General features: G+C 37.3%; 1 protein-coding gene across 3 annotated transcripts in view; it reads right to left on the bottom strand.

The window, feature by feature from the left end:
- KIAA1328 (KIAA1328 ortholog) overlaps positions 1–16616 on the bottom strand; it is a 229518-nt gene that overhangs the window by 79416 nt on the left and 133486 nt on the right. For all 3 annotated transcript variants that reach the window (XM_037154525.2, XM_053664401.1, XM_053664402.1), the window contains exon 7: positions 4794–5461. In XM_037154525.2, coding sequence (XP_037010420.2) covers positions 4794–5461 — 668 coding nt within the window. The remainder of the gene's footprint in view (positions 1–4793; positions 5462–16616) is intronic.

Genomic DNA, 16616 nt, shown 5'->3' with positions numbered 1-16616 from the left:
ACTAAAATTACACAAATCAGCTGCATTTCTACATAAAACATTGAATTGTCTGAAAAAGAAATAATAACACAATCACATTTACAATTACATAAAAATAATAAAATACTTAAGAAGAAATTTAATCAAGGAAATGTAAGATGTTCATATTAAAAACTCCAAGAAACAGTTGAAAGAAAGAAATTGAGGAAGACACAAATACAAAGAAAATATCTTATGTTTATAAATTGGAAGAAATAATATTGTTAAAATGTCCATATTAACAAAAGAAATCTACAAATTCAATGCAATCCTTATCAATATTTTATTGGCATTTTTCACATAATTAGAAAATTAAGCTTAAAATTTGTCTAGAACCATACAAGACCCCAAATAAACAAAGTAGTCCTGAGAGAGAAGAACAGAGCTGGAGGTATGATGCTTCCTAACTTCAAACTGTATTACAAAGTTGGAGTAAGCAAAAATGGTAATGGCATAAAAACAAATACAAAAACCAATGGAATAGAACAGAAAGCCCAGAGATAAACCCATGCATATATGGTAAAAATCTTTGACCCGGGTACCAAGAACATGTAATGGAGAAAGAACAGTCTCTTCAATAAATGGTGTTGGGAAAACTGGATCTTCATAAGAAAAGAATGAAAGTATCTTATACCGCTTATAAATATTAACTAAAAATTGATTAAAGACTTAAATGTAAGACCTGTAAAGTAAAACTGCTATAGGAAAATAGATGAGGAAGCAGCTACTTGACATTGGTCTTGGCAATACCTTTTGGATACAACACCAAAAACTTGGGCAAAAAAAACAAATAGTGCTAAATTGATCTGAAAAGCTTCTGCACAGCATAGAAAACAATTATTAAAATGAAGTAACCTATGGAATGGGAGAAAATATTTGCAAACCATATATTTGATAAGGGATTAATATCCAAAATATATAAGGAGCTTATACAACTCAATAGCAAAAAACCAAATCAAAACAAAACAAAAAACAAAAACCTGATTGAAAAATGGGCAGAGGATCTGAAAAGATAGTTTTTTTTTCCCCCAAAAAAGACACAGAAATGGTCAACTGGTACATGAAAAGATGCAACATTACCAGGGAAGTGAAAATCAAAACCACCATGAGATGTCACCTCCCACCTGTTAGAATGGCTTTGATCACAGGAACAACAGATAACAAGTGGGGAAAGAATATGGAGAGAAGTGGATCCCTGTACCTTATTGATGGGAATGTAAATTGGTACAGCCATTGCAAGAACAGTATGGTGGTGTCTCAAAAAATTAAAAATATAACTACCATATGATCCAATAATTCCACTTCTGGGTATTCATCTGAAGAAGACAAAATTAGAATCTTGAAAAGATGCCTGCACTCCCAGATTCAATGCAGTATTATTCACGACAGTCAAGGTACAGAATCAACCTAAATGTCTGTCAGCAGATGAATGGATAAAGATTCGATACATGTGACTGTAATTCAGCCATGAGGAAGAAGCAAATACTATACCTAGAGGGCATTTTGCTAACCGAACATCCCAAAATACCAAAATTAGTGAGATATAGTCAAAATAGTTCTGGGAAGGAAATTTATACCACAAAAAACTTCCATTAGAAAACAAGAAAGTCTCAAATCAATAATCTAAGCTCTCATCTTAAGAAATTAGAAAAAAGAAGAGCAAGATAAGTCCAAAGCAAGTGGAAGAAAAAACATTATAAAGAAATGAATGAAATAAATAAGACTAGTATTACCTCGATACTGAAACCAAACACAGTACAAGAAAACCCAGACCTATATTTCTTACCAATATTAATGCAAATATCCTTAATAAAAACATAAATAAAATTTAATAATACATATGAAGTACTGTACACTATGACCAAACAGGGTTTATTTTAGGCATATAAGGCTAGGGTCAACTTTAAAATATCAATTAATATAGTTTATTATATCAGCAGGCTAAATAAGAAAAACAAGATGATCACATCAATTGATGCATAAAAGGGATTTGACAATTCCAACAAACATTTATGATAAAACTACATAAACTACAAGAAAAAAAACTTTACTGTGTGAAAAATCATGTTAAGAGATTGAAAATAAAAAATGAAGACTGCTGGAAAATACCTGCAGCCACATACCTGCTAAAGGACTTGTATCTAGAATGTATAAAGAACTCTCAAAACCAACAGTAAAAAAACCTCAAACAATTCAGTTAGAATATGGGAAAATGCTATTAAAGAGGCAATTTATCCAAGAGGATGGAAACAGAGCAAATAAGCAAATGAAAAGATGTTCAGCACCAATAAACATTAGGAAAATGCAAATTAAGACCACAATGAGATATCACGATGTACATATTGGAAGAGTAAAATAAAAATTTGTGGCAATACTAAATGCCAACAAACGTGGGGAGAAATGTTCTCTCCTGCACTTCCTGAAGAAAGTATTTTAAACTAAGTGTAATATAAGCTAAATTTCAGAAAACTAAATGCAGTTACTATATGATCTAACAATCATAATCTTTCATGTGTAGAAATAAAAACCTTAGTTCACACAAAAACTTGTGTAAAAATGTACATAGCAGTTCTATTTGTAACAGACAAACCTGGAAACTAAGGTGTTCTTCAATAGATGAATGGTTAAACAAGTTATGGTATAACCATATCATGGAATACTACTGAACAGCATCAAAAGGTACAATATATGCAATAACCTAGATAGGTCTCCATGCATTACAATTAGTAGAAAAAAACAGTATCGAAAGTTCATAGACTATAGAGTTGCATTTTATACCATCCTCAAAAGATAAAATTTTAGAAACAGACCAGAGATTAGTGGTTTATAGAAGTTAGGGATGGTGGGGGCAGGGGAGGGTGGGGAAACTCTAATAAGGTAAGTGCAAAGGAAATCTTCGTTCTTTATTTGATTGTGGTGGTGGTTACACACCTCTTCAAATCTGCATCTGTGGTAAATGACACGGAACTACACACACATTGCACTAATGCTGAATTGCCACTTTTGATAGTGTATTTTAGTTCCTGGGGGAAAGTGAGTGCAGGGCACATGGAACCCCGTTGCACTATTTTTACAACTTCCTTTCAATCTATAATTATTTCAAAATAAAGTTTATAAAAATCTCTATAAATATTCTATTTTTGCAATTTATACACACATAAAACTTGCTCAAAAGCTGTATTTCTGAGCTCTCTCACCTATGTGAGTATAATCAAGAAAACACTAAAGACTGTATTATCATTATCCAACATTATTTGAATATACAAGCTATTCAAGTGAACATGACGCATTTTCTAAACCTACCCAATCTCCCCTGCTAGGCTGTGCCCTCTTCACCACATTGGATCCATTTTTCTATCCCAAAGACCTAAAACCACTCCTCACAAGTCACAGGCACTGGATAAATGTTCTTGAGTTCTCAGGAGAGACTATACATTAACTTGAGGATGAACATTTAGGGTCATAAAATTAAAGCAACATCTTAGTCTTTGGTGACAACCTTGTTATAAGTGGCTTAATTTTCACTTATTTGAAAAGCCTCCAGGTTTCAACAACGAAGGATAGAACTGTCTGATCGTAGGAAGAGAAAGAGGAAGATGACTTTTGGTTCCAAGACAGTAAGTACAGTAGCCCCCTTTCCCCGATCCATGGGGAATGCTTTCCAGACAGTTCCCATGTCTGGAGAATGACCCTAATGGAGGCCTAAAACTGCAGATAATACTGAACCCTATGCTGTATACATTTTTCCCTATACATACACACCTTTTCACTTAAAGGAAGCACTTTTGGCTTCTCTTTGGCATGTTTGAACTGCCAGCATCACCTGCTTGTGCTTTGGGGCCAACACTAAGTAAAATAAGGGTGACTTGAACACAGCACTGTGATGCCACGTCAGCTGATCCGATAACCGAGGTGGCTGCCGACTAACAGGTGAGGCACGTGTCCAGCGAAGGTGCACTGGACAAAGGGGTGATTATGCCTTGAGTGGGATGGAGTGAGATGGCAAGAGATTTCATCACCCTCAACCGTGCACAATTTACGAACTGTTTACTTCTGAAATCTTCCATTTCCTATTTCTGGTCTTGAAATTTACTTTTTAAAAAGACATGACACTTCATTGTTTTAAATATGATTGTATCTGATTTACTGCTAATTTTCCTTGAATAAATTAAGATAGTAAGTTTTGTGACTCTGTAAAACTACGCTGACCTATACAACATTAAAATAGCAGTATCGTTTTTGAAGCACTGTTCTTCAGGAAGAATTATTGAGGGAAGGACAGTTTAAATGTGAATAAGTTTATAACAATTGGTTATTGAACAGGAAAAGGTTGAATTTGGTTGAATTTAGAAGGCTCCCATCATGTTATATTTTATACTATAGTGAACAGATATAAATATGGAATGATGACAACTAATCAAACTTCTTTACAACTAGATTCTACACCTTGATGTCTTAAGCTTTTACATAATGCCCACTGTTCTCCACAATGACATCAAACAGCAAAGGATTCTGTGTAATGGTAATATCATTTTAAAATATTATCTCTGGAAACCAGCAAAAACTACACCGGACTGCTCAGAAGTAGACATTTCAGGCTAAGTCTTCCAAAGACAACAGTGGAATTTACTTAGTAGTCACCGTTTGTATGCATCCTGGGAAAGCCAAAATCCCGAGGAACCTCTTCTCCTGCACCTTCGTTACAGTACCGCAGCAGTCACTGCATCCTGTGTTCTCCCAGTTACAGGCACTGCCCAGAGATAGGTAGCACTCACCAATTGTAGTCTAGTCGGGACTGATGAAGCTGCTGCTGTTTTAGGAGAAGCTTTGTCTCTTGCTGGGCCAGCAGGTGCTGAAGGCGCTCCTTTTCAACTTCCAGCTCCATTTTTTGAAGCATAAGTTGCTGCCTTCTGTCTTCTGAGAGTTGCTTTTTGAAATCAGTTTCACTGGGTTGCAGTAGCCCTTGGCTATGCATCAGAGTTGCCCAGGCAAGTCCACAGTAATGGCATGATTCTGGCTGTGTCTTGGAATATTGAGGGGCCATGACTGTAGGATGGCTAACATGAACGTGATGTGCATTCTCAGAAAGCCTATGCCCACAACACAGTCTAGACGGAGTAGGCCTAAGATGCTGACATTCCTTCAATTCCTCTGCTGGAACTTTCTCTGTAGGGACTGCACCTGCTAGTTTTTTCCCTGGGGATCCGTAATCACATGTTCTGGTCTCCGATGGCACCCTGTCTAGATCCTCTTCGGGACAATGAAGGGCTGCTGGTTTCAGAGAATTGTTCCTGAACTCCACAAGGGATTCTAGAGCTGAGTCCTGATCTGCAGGCTTAGGCCTTTGCTTGGTTTGATGGTAGGTCTGTGGGTTGGCTACACTCAGGTAGGAGCCATCCAGTTCCACAGATGAAGACTGTACAGTGCTTTTCCTATTCAATACCTGAAAGGAACCACAAGATCACTTGTCAAACAGGAGCCCAATGAAATGAGTCCTTTGTTTTGGCTTTTCAGAAATCAATAATATATTTTCACCAAAACAAAGCTGTTTTGTCTTCTTAAATAAGAAATGTTAGTATATGCACAACCAAAGTGACATGTACCACAAACCTAACCCATTTTCGAATAACCGAGATTTGAGTAAATCCTTAAGGAGGAGGAAGAAGGAAGTGTTGCTACTGGCCGCTTAAGCAAGATTTCGGGAGTTGCAAATAATGAGGTTCACATAAAATCAACTTTGAGAAGAGGCAAAAGTATTAAATGTTAGTATTTTAAAATGCTTAATTTTAAATACTGAGCCAAAAAATCCATTTAGCCACCTTAAATACTATTTGAAATATCCTGTGATTAGCCATTACACAGCATGAGCTTTGATATAAAACCTTTCACCTAACACTGAATAGGATGTTACTACTAGAAATTTGATGTTTTTATAAATATTTTTACATCACACAGATAAAACTAACACTTTCAACAAAATATGATTCTAATCAAAAGTGGTTATTTAAATACAAAACATTTCATTACAGCTATAAACATAAGTGATTTTTCAATTAAGCTGTTCAAGTGATTATAGTCTGATAAAACTCAGGCAGAAAGGAAACAGTTGCAAATGACCTTGGACAGACCAACAGTGAGCTTTCCTAGTTCGTTAGCCTCAAGCTTGTTCTACCAGGGAGAGCAAAACTTAGTGTAGGTCAGCAATTCTGAAACTACCATGTATCAGAATCACCGGGGTGGCTTGTTAAATGTGAATTGTGGGCTTCATCCCCTGAGCCCCCAATTCAAGAAGCCTAGAGCAGAGCTGAGGAATCTGCATTTGCAATGAGTTGCGTGGTGATGCGGATGCCGCCCTTTGAGAACCACCGGTCCATATCGTGAGATACCTGGCTTCTCTGTCCATCTCTAAGAACTGTTTTGATTAGATTGGGCTCACTGAGGTAATCGTGGGTAATTTCCTTGTCTCAAGATCTTAAACTTAATCACATCTGTAGAGTCTCTTTTCACACAAAGTACTTTATACCATATAAAATGATATTCATAGGTTTGAGGAATTAGGACATGGACATATTTTGGGTGGGGCATTATTCAGTCTACCACAACTGCTTTTTAAGTAACTAATTCATAAACAGTTGCAATGTTCATCTATTCTACAGACATAGAATAATTGAGATCCCTAGCGAAAGGGAGGGGGAATCCCCTAATTTGTTAGCAATAGTTGCAACTGATGAGCTGACTGATAAACTGCCAACTCACAGAGATATACAATGCTCTTACAATGATTGTTCAGATTATGTGTTTCTAAAGCAACGCTGAGGGAGTTCTATTTGGATGAGAACGAGCTGCACCTGGGGAGAGGACCTGGCTGTCTTCAGAGAAGACGCGCAAACTGCCCACTGAGCAGATGCCACTGGCAGGTTACAAGGACAGAAAAGGAGCAAGTCCTCGGGCAAAATTTCTGACAAACTACCTCATAAAATAATTAACCCAACTTTGCCCCTAAAAGGAAGCTCTAGTCTAATTAATCTTTCCTACTATGAACTTTGGTAGCACTTCCTGTCAACATAAATATTTAACATTAATCATCTGTTACTTTGTATGGTAAACTATCTTTTTACAGAATTATTATATTAAAAATGACTTCTTTTTTCTTGGTCCAGAAACTTAAATAAACTATTTTATATTCTCATATATTTTCTGAGACATGTATTATTAATATAACAAGAGATAGCATGCATATATTATTTTAGATTCTGATTTTTGTTCCTTAACATTATTTACATACATGCATTTTTATGTAATGACAGTTGACACTGATTTTAATGTTATTGATTTAAATTATTCATAAATGTCAGGTATTCAGAATATTTCTACAATATTTTTTGATAGAGACCTTATGCTTTTAAGAGGCAGAACTGAATGATTTTGATGCATGCTTTACTCAAAGAGAACACTGCTTTGCCAATTGGCTGATGGGTGACTGTGCATGTTGGTAGGTTCCCACCCTCTCTGTGAGCCCACCCTGTATTATCTCCTCCCCCTGTCTGTGGGTGGACTCGAGAATATGGTGAGATATCAGTCATGTGATCATGTTACATTATACAGCAAAAGGGACTTCCGAGATGTAACTAAGGCTCCTTAATCAGATGTCTGTGAATAATAATAATAATAATAATAATAATAATAAATATAAATATAAAGATTGTCTTGTGTGGGCAAGACCTAATCAGATAAACTCTTTTAAAGAGGTTCAGGTGCCCTCCCCAAGGTCAGAGATTCTCCCACTGGCCTTGAAGAAATAAGCTGTCATGTTGTGGGAGGGCCACTGGAGAAGGGTCAGGTGGCAATGGCCTCTGGAGCAGAAGGCAGCTACCAGCCAACAGCTAGCAAGAAAACAAGAATCTATCATACAGAGGTAAGAAACTAAATTCTGCCAGAAACCGTGTGAGCCTGGAAGAGAACCCGGAGCTCCAGTGGACATCCTGACGGCCACCTTTGAAGACCCTGAGCAGAGGACCCAACTGAGCTGCGCTGGAGTCCATGACCCGTAGAAACGGAGAGATAATAAACGTGCACTGTCTTAAACTGCAGGGCAGTGAGTAAGGTGCAGTAATTTGTTACACAGAAATAAAAAATTAATATAGCACACTACTCAATTTGCCTGACCCTCAGTTTCATTAGTAAAACAGGGATCATAAACAGCATCTACCTCAAAACTGAAGGTGGCAGATGGGCAGTTATCATGGGCACTCATTTATAAGGGTACTAATTTACCAAAGGGGAAAAAAGCCTATGTTTACCCAAATCTCATTCCAGGGAAACATTATGGGGCATGTGTGTGGGGTGGGTGAGGATGGAGGTGAAATGCTCAAGGGGCATGTCCAGTTACAGCAGATTACCTCTAAGCTGCCTTCTGAGAGTAATGAGTTCGGTAATCCACTCTCACTTTGCTACCAGGAGGTTTGCAAGTTGGGCCAGAGTTGAATTGCTTAGATGACAGAAAGGTCCTTCATATAAACGATGTCGGTCTCACCCTAACATCTTGCACTGCCTCTCACAGAGATGATTAGATAATCCATACAACGTGCTTTGGATAGTGTATAATGTAAATTTACCATTTAAAAATGTTCCCTATCATTACTACTACCGTTCATATCCCTGACTTCTCTGCCTACACAAATTTGAAGGAAGGGGCTATGTTAGCCCCTCCGTATATATAGCCCTGGGGCTGGCACGTAGCACGTTCCCAATAACCATGGGCTGACTATCAGCATTGCAGAAAAATCCAAGTTGGGTTACGGGTTGTAGTAACAAAGAAAAGAAAATTAGAATCCACGATTAGGTTGTAAGGAAGAAGAGAGGAGAAACAGAAAACTGCCTGTTAGAACCTAAATATAAGGTATGAAATTATTTTATTAGTAGGGTTTAGACAAATAGTACTTTGTCTTAAAAACGGATGTGTTTTTCTTTCTTGAGCTGCTCCATGCTTTCTCTGGGATATTTACAAGTGTAACTTCTTCTAAGTAAGGCTTAAAGTAACAACAAATCCCAAACTGCTATTTCTGGCATACGGTTTTGATGTGAATTTTTCAAAAACACTAATTGAGAAACCAATAGGTTTTTAAAAAAAACTGGAAGCATAATTTATATATAATACAATGCACCAATCTTAAGTGAGCTTAATAAAATCTCACATTCGCACATCCCATGTAATTATAGAACAGTCCCATCACCTGGAATGTTCCTTGTGCCTTTCTAGTCCACACCACCTCCTCACACTCGTGGGAGCGACCTGACTTCGATGGCCATTTGTTTCTCTACATTGAACTTCGTATGGAATCATAAAGTATGACACTCTTCCGTGCCTGGCTTCTTAGGTTCAACATAATTTTTGAGCTTCCATGTTATTCTATGTTGTGTATCAATAGCTCAGTCTTTTTTATTGCTGCACAGTATTTCATTACATGAATACAGTAAAATTTGTTTATCCATTCTCTCGATGGACTAGATTGTTTCCAGTTTAGAGCTTTTATGAATAAAGCTGCAATGTATATTCTTATACAAGTCTTTTTTAAAGACATATGTACTTATGCCTCTTGGGCAGAAGGTAGGTACATGTTTGACTTTATTAAAGGAGTCAGTCAGTTTTCCAAAGTGGTCATTCTATTCTACATCCTCATCAGCAAAGTAAAGAGGCCCGGGTGTTTCATACTCATTTCCCTTTTCAGACAGGAAAATGACCTATGGATCACAACAAGCACAGAAGTTGAGTTCAAAAGGCTCGCGATGTCAGGCTCTGTCTCACACATGCAGAAGGTCCCACAACCCTCGACATCCTGAAACTCTAGAAGTGGCAGGAATGAAGCCAGTGTAGTCTTTGACAGGGATGTTACGGGATTCAGAGCACAAAAGGAAGATCAGAAAACGGAGGCATTTCTGGCTTGTGACAGTTGGAGCATGTCTCTTAACTTGGATAGATACAGACTGAGTAGAAAAAAGACACCAATGAGGTAAGTATAAGTTTTTTTAAAAAGTGTGAGACTTAGTTTAGACACAATGAAAACTTTTCTGATAGTGAAAGTAAATTTCTGAGTTGGAAGAAGGTCTTAGAATTTGTAAGATTACTTTTTAAAATATGGCATATTTATAAAAGACTTCATAGAAAATAGAGATGTTGATAAACATATATGATTTGATCTTGAATACATGTATGAATGTACACACAGGGGTGTAAACATTATACATGTACATACAAAATCATATGGTAGTCCAGGGTTTTCCCATGTTCTCACACATTATAAATAACAGCTACAGTACTGCTTTGTGAAATAGCAAGAACATATAAGCAGTGATGTTTTATAAGTTTCTGAAAATCATTTTTATAGGCCATTTTGCTTTAGAGCCATAAGGAGAGATGTGAACTAAATTGCAGTTATTATTTCTTACAACAGGTTGTTATTTCCTTTGCGTGAGGAGGAAGTGATTATTTATAATGCACTTATGAGTTGTTAAGCACAGGATTAGTCAATAGTACCAATAGGTCTTGTTGGCATTCATTTCTCTGATGGCAAATAATAATTTACTATCCTGGCAAGCATTCTATTAACAATCCTCATATTCCCAGTGATAGCCTTATAAGAATGAAAATCTCAATTTTGCAATTTCCAAATTGTCCCCCGTGCTCTTCATTTCATTGAGAAGTCAGAAATTCAAGACCTAGATAAATATTTCTAAACCTAAATTACCGTGTGTGGGGCAGGTCATCGCATTACCCAGAACATTTGGAGTTAATGTGAAATAAGGCTCAGAACGACGCGCTGCCTTTTTAAAGGCAGGCTTACCCGAACCAGTTGTCAAGCTGACAGGAGCTCTGTAATGCCACAGCTGCACTGTGTGTTTTGCCAAAGCCTCCTCCCAAATAAATGTTCATTCTCCCCAGTTCAATTAATTCTCCTATACTGGCAGGTTTTGCTAGAAGATCATCAAGGTAGATTACCTTCCAGTGTTATGAACTAAATACTTACAGGTGTTATATCATCAGTTATAACTTACAAACTTTTGCCTTTACCAAGACATCCAGGCAAATGAATCATGTAATTTATGAATTATTTATAAGAAATTCACAGCATGCTCCTGGCGTCATCCATGGCCTTTTCTAGGTCACATGACACCAATTAGAGCTGAATTTTAAATTATTCAATAACCTGAACTCTCTTGTCATTTAACATATAGCTATCAGTGCAGTAAACAAGTTAAATCTAATGGGCCCTGGAGGTCTAAACTTCACTGCTCAGCAGCTGAAGCTGTGGGCCATCCACGGAAGAGAAAGATAACAGAAAGCAGCAGCCAAACACATTTGCGAGGCTCTAATAACTTACTCTAGTTCCCATAGGGACTGCAGCACAACTTAGGAATAGTAAATGTAAAAGACATTAAAGTCAATAATTATGAGTTTTAAAAGAATATAAGCACACAATTATGTTTAAATGACAAAAATCTGACTAGCAACAGATACTACATACAATACCAACGTTTAGGATCTACTTGCATTGCAGGTCTGCCAAAACGTGTAACAGTGGCTACCCACCTCACAGAAGGTTAAAACTGTTCTTTAATCATTACATTTCCTGAAGGTTGGGATTTGTTGAGTTGGTATAGAAATGAAAAAAAAGCATGCAGTAACCGACAGTATTCTTGAATTTAGGTCAAAGACCTTGATTAGAATTCCAGTACTGCTACTTAGGAGCTCTGTTATTTTTGGAAAATCACTTTAGGTCTCTTAGGCGGTTTAGGCATTTCTAAAACAGGGAACTGGGTTTGATGGTCTCTATAGTTTATGTTGTGTTTAAGAGCCAAGAAACCCAGGGATTGGGTTGTTGTAGCCCAAGGAAATGATAGGAAAGAAAAGGGTTAGGTGAGAAATTATGCCAATCAGTAAACGCTCAGCCTTCGACCAACAGACCTATTGTGAAATCTGCCAGTGGCTCCTGGTTCTAGCCCCCTGGCCCGTTCTGCGGTTTACAGCATTACGGCAGCACGTGACTCACATGCTGAAGACCTTAAATCAGCATCTTAATGCATCTGGGTTCTAAATCTAAAAGAGATACAGATGAAGAATGAGTAACATGGATGTAGAGTGGAGGCTAGTCCTAAACATTCTGATGGGATTTGTATATTTTTGATGGGACAGGAAAACCATTCACCACAGTAAAATGGCTACGATTAAAGAGCTGGCCCTTCTCTGGGGCCTCAGGATTCTTCAGAACTCTTAGTCATTGAATTATATAGTGCCAAATCCTGATTTAAAGGACCCTGTTTATTAGCCTGTGTAGTTTACTGGAAAAAAAAGAGAGAGAGAGAGAGAAGAGATTTCATTTAGAAATTAATAGAAAGTGAAAGGAGTGAAGCAATTTGCTAGAAGTCGGATGCCCTAACTTCCTTTCCTAGCCCTCCAAACACCACTCAAGGATCCAAGTCCAGTTTAACACCACTTCCTTCCACTGTGGTTTCCCCACCCCCCAGCTCTGATTGGCTGGGCCTTCTCCTGGAGGCACCCGAGTACTTCGTTCACTCCTTCCTTGTCCTATTTACTAATCCTGCTCCATCAGAGTTACGTGTTAGCTGTTTTCACATGCTATGTTTCCTTCTGGTGTGTAAGTATTTATGCTTTTCCTCTTGAAAACTGTACTCTTATATTTTATTTTTATAATCCTCACGCAAGAGTATGTTTTCATGGATTTTAGAGAGAGAGAGAGGGAGGGAGGGAAGAAGGGAGGTGGAGGGAGAAACATGCAGCAAACGCCTCCTATAAGCATCCTGACTGGGGAGGGAGCCAACAACCTAGGCGTGCGCCCTGACTGGGAGTGGAACTCACAAACTTTTGGTGTATAGGACGATGCTCCAACCAGCTGAGCAACTGGGCCAGGGTGAAACTGAACTCTTTTAGGGTAGAGACCTCAAAAGACAACCACTACTTTTGTTCACTGCTGTACTGCAATAAGAGACAGCAGTTACTCAATAATGGTTTTTGCATATAGTTTGACTCCTCTCCTGTATATTGTTGGAACTTCAGGACTGTGACAATGTTACTTTTACCTTCACATTTCAGTGACACTGGACTTTATAAATAGAAGATACTGAATCAATGAGCGTTTGTTGAATGAACCAATAAGCAGGAACCAGGAACAGCAACAACTAACTGGCCTAACTGGTAACTTATCTTAAAGTGTATTTTAGTTTTTGCAGGACACTTTTTCTGTAAGTATCTTTATTCAATTAGAGTCCTTAAAGCTTGGTAAAATGCTTTAAATGCAGGAAAAACTCCCACTTTATTTTCCATTGCACAGAGGCAATATAAATAGGGAACCAGATGCCTATTTAGCTTGGACCTCTGAAAGAGTAAATTAAAAGGGTACTTTCTGCTTCTGAGATCAGAACTTAAACTTAAAGCAGAACATATTATTTTCCATAGTTTCATGAAAAGTTTTAAAACAAAAGACTCTATTATATTAAAAGACCACAAAATGTGTGGCATCAACCTGGACCAGGCACAGGCAAACAGGTTATGAAACATTGCACCTCAGTAACAGGCAACTGCCTTAGGACTCCTACTTGGAGTTACTTAAAAAAATCAGCCTTAACGTAATTGACTCTCATATCATAAATAAGACTGGCATATTTTGAGAAAGTCAACATTAAGTTTGGAAGAAAGATTTATGGAAATTTGGGACAATCAGTGCTTTTAAAACTTTCAATAGTGTTTTCCTGCAAATCCTTTTTTAGTTAATGGTGTCGTTCAGTGTGTAAAAAGATATTCCCAAACTAATACAGTCCTGGAACTATTAAAATGTAATTAAAACAAACTTGTTTCCCTCTATCCCATGCTTTAGGGTGCTGCTCTGGTGTTAAATATGAGAAGAAAGGTTTAGGATGATAGACATTTTGAGAGAGATAATTAATTTTTAAGTCACTGAATAGAAAAACATAGAAATGGACACATCTTCTATAGCTAAAAGACAAATCTTGTATAGTTGTTTAACAATAGAAAAAGTATATGTAAACAAAATACTATGAATATATACATTCAGCATCTTCTTCCCACTCCATAATTTTGCCTAAAAGTATAGGTTGCCGCCTTGGAATGGACGGGCAAGATGGAGATCTGGAAGTTATCTTCCAGATACTGTCCTGGCTGCCAGGAATACAAAGCTTAATAAGACAAAGTCCCAATCATTATGGCCCTCCAAGTTTGGACAGGAAGGAAAACATCTTATGTGATCAGGCCTATAAGGAGCTGAAGAGTATTAGTGAGATGAGTCTTGCCTTTCGCAGGAGTAGGGAAGAAGCTGGGAAGTCTTTGCAGTAGAGGAGACATTCAAGCTAAACTCTGGAAGACAGATTGGAATTTATTAGTGATGAAGGTATGTGTGAGGGCATGTACCATGTGCAGGACAGAGCATTTCAGGTAAAAGGAGAATTACCAGTAGAGAAGAGAGACTGTGAAAATAAGTATGGATGGTGAACTCCAAGTAGTCCAGAGCATTGAGGACAGTGTGATGGAGATGGATAAAGTTATAATGTTAAGCAGATGCCACAGCACAAATGGTATAATGCTATGTAAAAGAAGTTTTACTTTAAATTTCTTAGGCCCACCCAATATAGGAGATAGCCAGTTAGCCAAATGGTGCACAGTTGGAAGAACATAAAATAATCAAAGGCAAGATAATCTGCACTCAGTATCTGAAGGGATCCAGACATAGAATTTATATGGGGAAATGGGACAAGGCAAGGAAAGGCGTACCACAGGCCAAAGCACTGACAAACTAATTTGAAATGACATAATTAAAACTAAAGCACTCAGATCTACACATTCCACCGAATGATCTTCAGAAAGCAGGGGAGCTGGGCAGAGAGGGCAGATGCTTCGCCAAGGCATAAAAGGAGAGTACAGCAAGAGGAAGGCACCAACAACCTTTCCACGGCTTGTTGATTAAGTGCTCTAGAATTCCTTTCAGGTCCATTCTCAAAAAGGCTGGTCAGAATCCACCAAGAATTAGTATTTCTGTCAACCTCCCTTCATGAATAACTATGAAGACAAAATATTTTTAAAAATCTGTTTAAAAGAACTGAAGTGTTACTAAGGTGGTGGGAACATGAAAGGGGCCGAGATCCCAGACAGCAGGCTGACAAGAAAAGACGGCTTGACACTCGCTGTCACATTCCTGTCGAAGACAGTCTAAATTGGGAAGTGCTGGCTGAGAAGAACTTCAAGCCATCTCACAGGCCTGGAGACAAAATTTGAATTTCTGAGCCTGCCAAAAAAGAGAGGTCCTGTCAAAAACCCCAGGCTTTCAATTAAGACCCCAGAAAAGTACATAGTAAGAATGAAGTAGAAATAGAAAAACCCATGTACGCAATAAAGCTGAACGCAGTCTGGGGCTGGGTTAACGGCATCTGAATCAATGCTAACAACCTGCAGGAGGAAAAAGCAAATTCTTCCTTCAGAAAGACAACATCAAACAGAGATCCATATTATATCCAGCTTTTTTCATAGACAATCTCTAACACTCAATAAAAATATGTAAGCAAACAAAAAAGTAAAAACAGTTACAAGGAAAAAAAACAACAGAAATAGAACCACATGAGATTTAGATATTGGCACTATTTCAAACATGGACTTTAAAGTAATTGCTGTTTATGTGATTAAAAAATTAAATAGTATAGTATGATAGAGAATACTGTAAAGAAAAAAACTAGAAAAAATAAAATGGGAAATTTAAGACTGAAGATACAATAAGTAAAATTGAAAATACAGCAGATTATATATATCCGAGGAGACAATTAGTGAACTGCAATGAACATCACCAGAGAATATCTAGACTAGTATGAAGAGATGGGTATGAAAGAATGCAATATATAAAAGAATGTGACATTGGGGCATGATGACAAAAACCTCAAATACATATTATATTATTATAAATATGTTGAAAAATACCATTGAAAACATAATGAGGAGGGACATGCAAAATATACACTTTAAACATGGAATTTCTGAAGAAGAGAAATATAGTACCTACAAATCTCACTTTATAAGATTTATATAATTTTATGAGTATATCAGACATCACCAGAAGAAAAGATCAGTAATCATAAAGATATAAAATGACAAATTATCCAAAATACAGAGAAAAAAGATAACCTTTGTAAAGTATCAAACAATCTAACCTTTATGTATGTGTGTATCTATATTATACATGCACATTTGCATACATACATGTACACATACATAATGCCAGAAGGAAACCATGGGTGGGGGACAGGAAAGCATAAAAACACTTGAAAAAATAATGGCCTATATTTTTCAACTTTGTTGAAGCTACTCAATAAAAGCCATGAGGGAAAAAACAAAGAAGACCACACTAATGTACATCATAATAAAATAGCAAAACACTAGTAATAAGAAAAAACTCTCAACAGTAATCAGAGAAATGGAAACATCACATACAGAAAACAAGGGACTATGGCAGATTTCTTATCAGAGACTGCAAGCCAAAAGATGATGTCAAGGCATCTTTAAAGAGCTAAAAGAATTGTCAACC

This window comes from Artibeus jamaicensis, unplaced genomic scaffold (genome assembly GCF_021234435.1).
Source record: "Artibeus jamaicensis isolate MK-2021 breed Jamaican fruit bat unplaced genomic scaffold, CSHL_Jam_final contig_354, whole genome shotgun sequence".
Lineage (NCBI taxonomy): Eukaryota > Metazoa > Chordata > Mammalia > Chiroptera > Phyllostomidae > Artibeus > Artibeus jamaicensis.
Note: the sequence above shows the minus strand (reverse complement) of the source record. Positions and strands in the feature narration are given on the sequence as shown.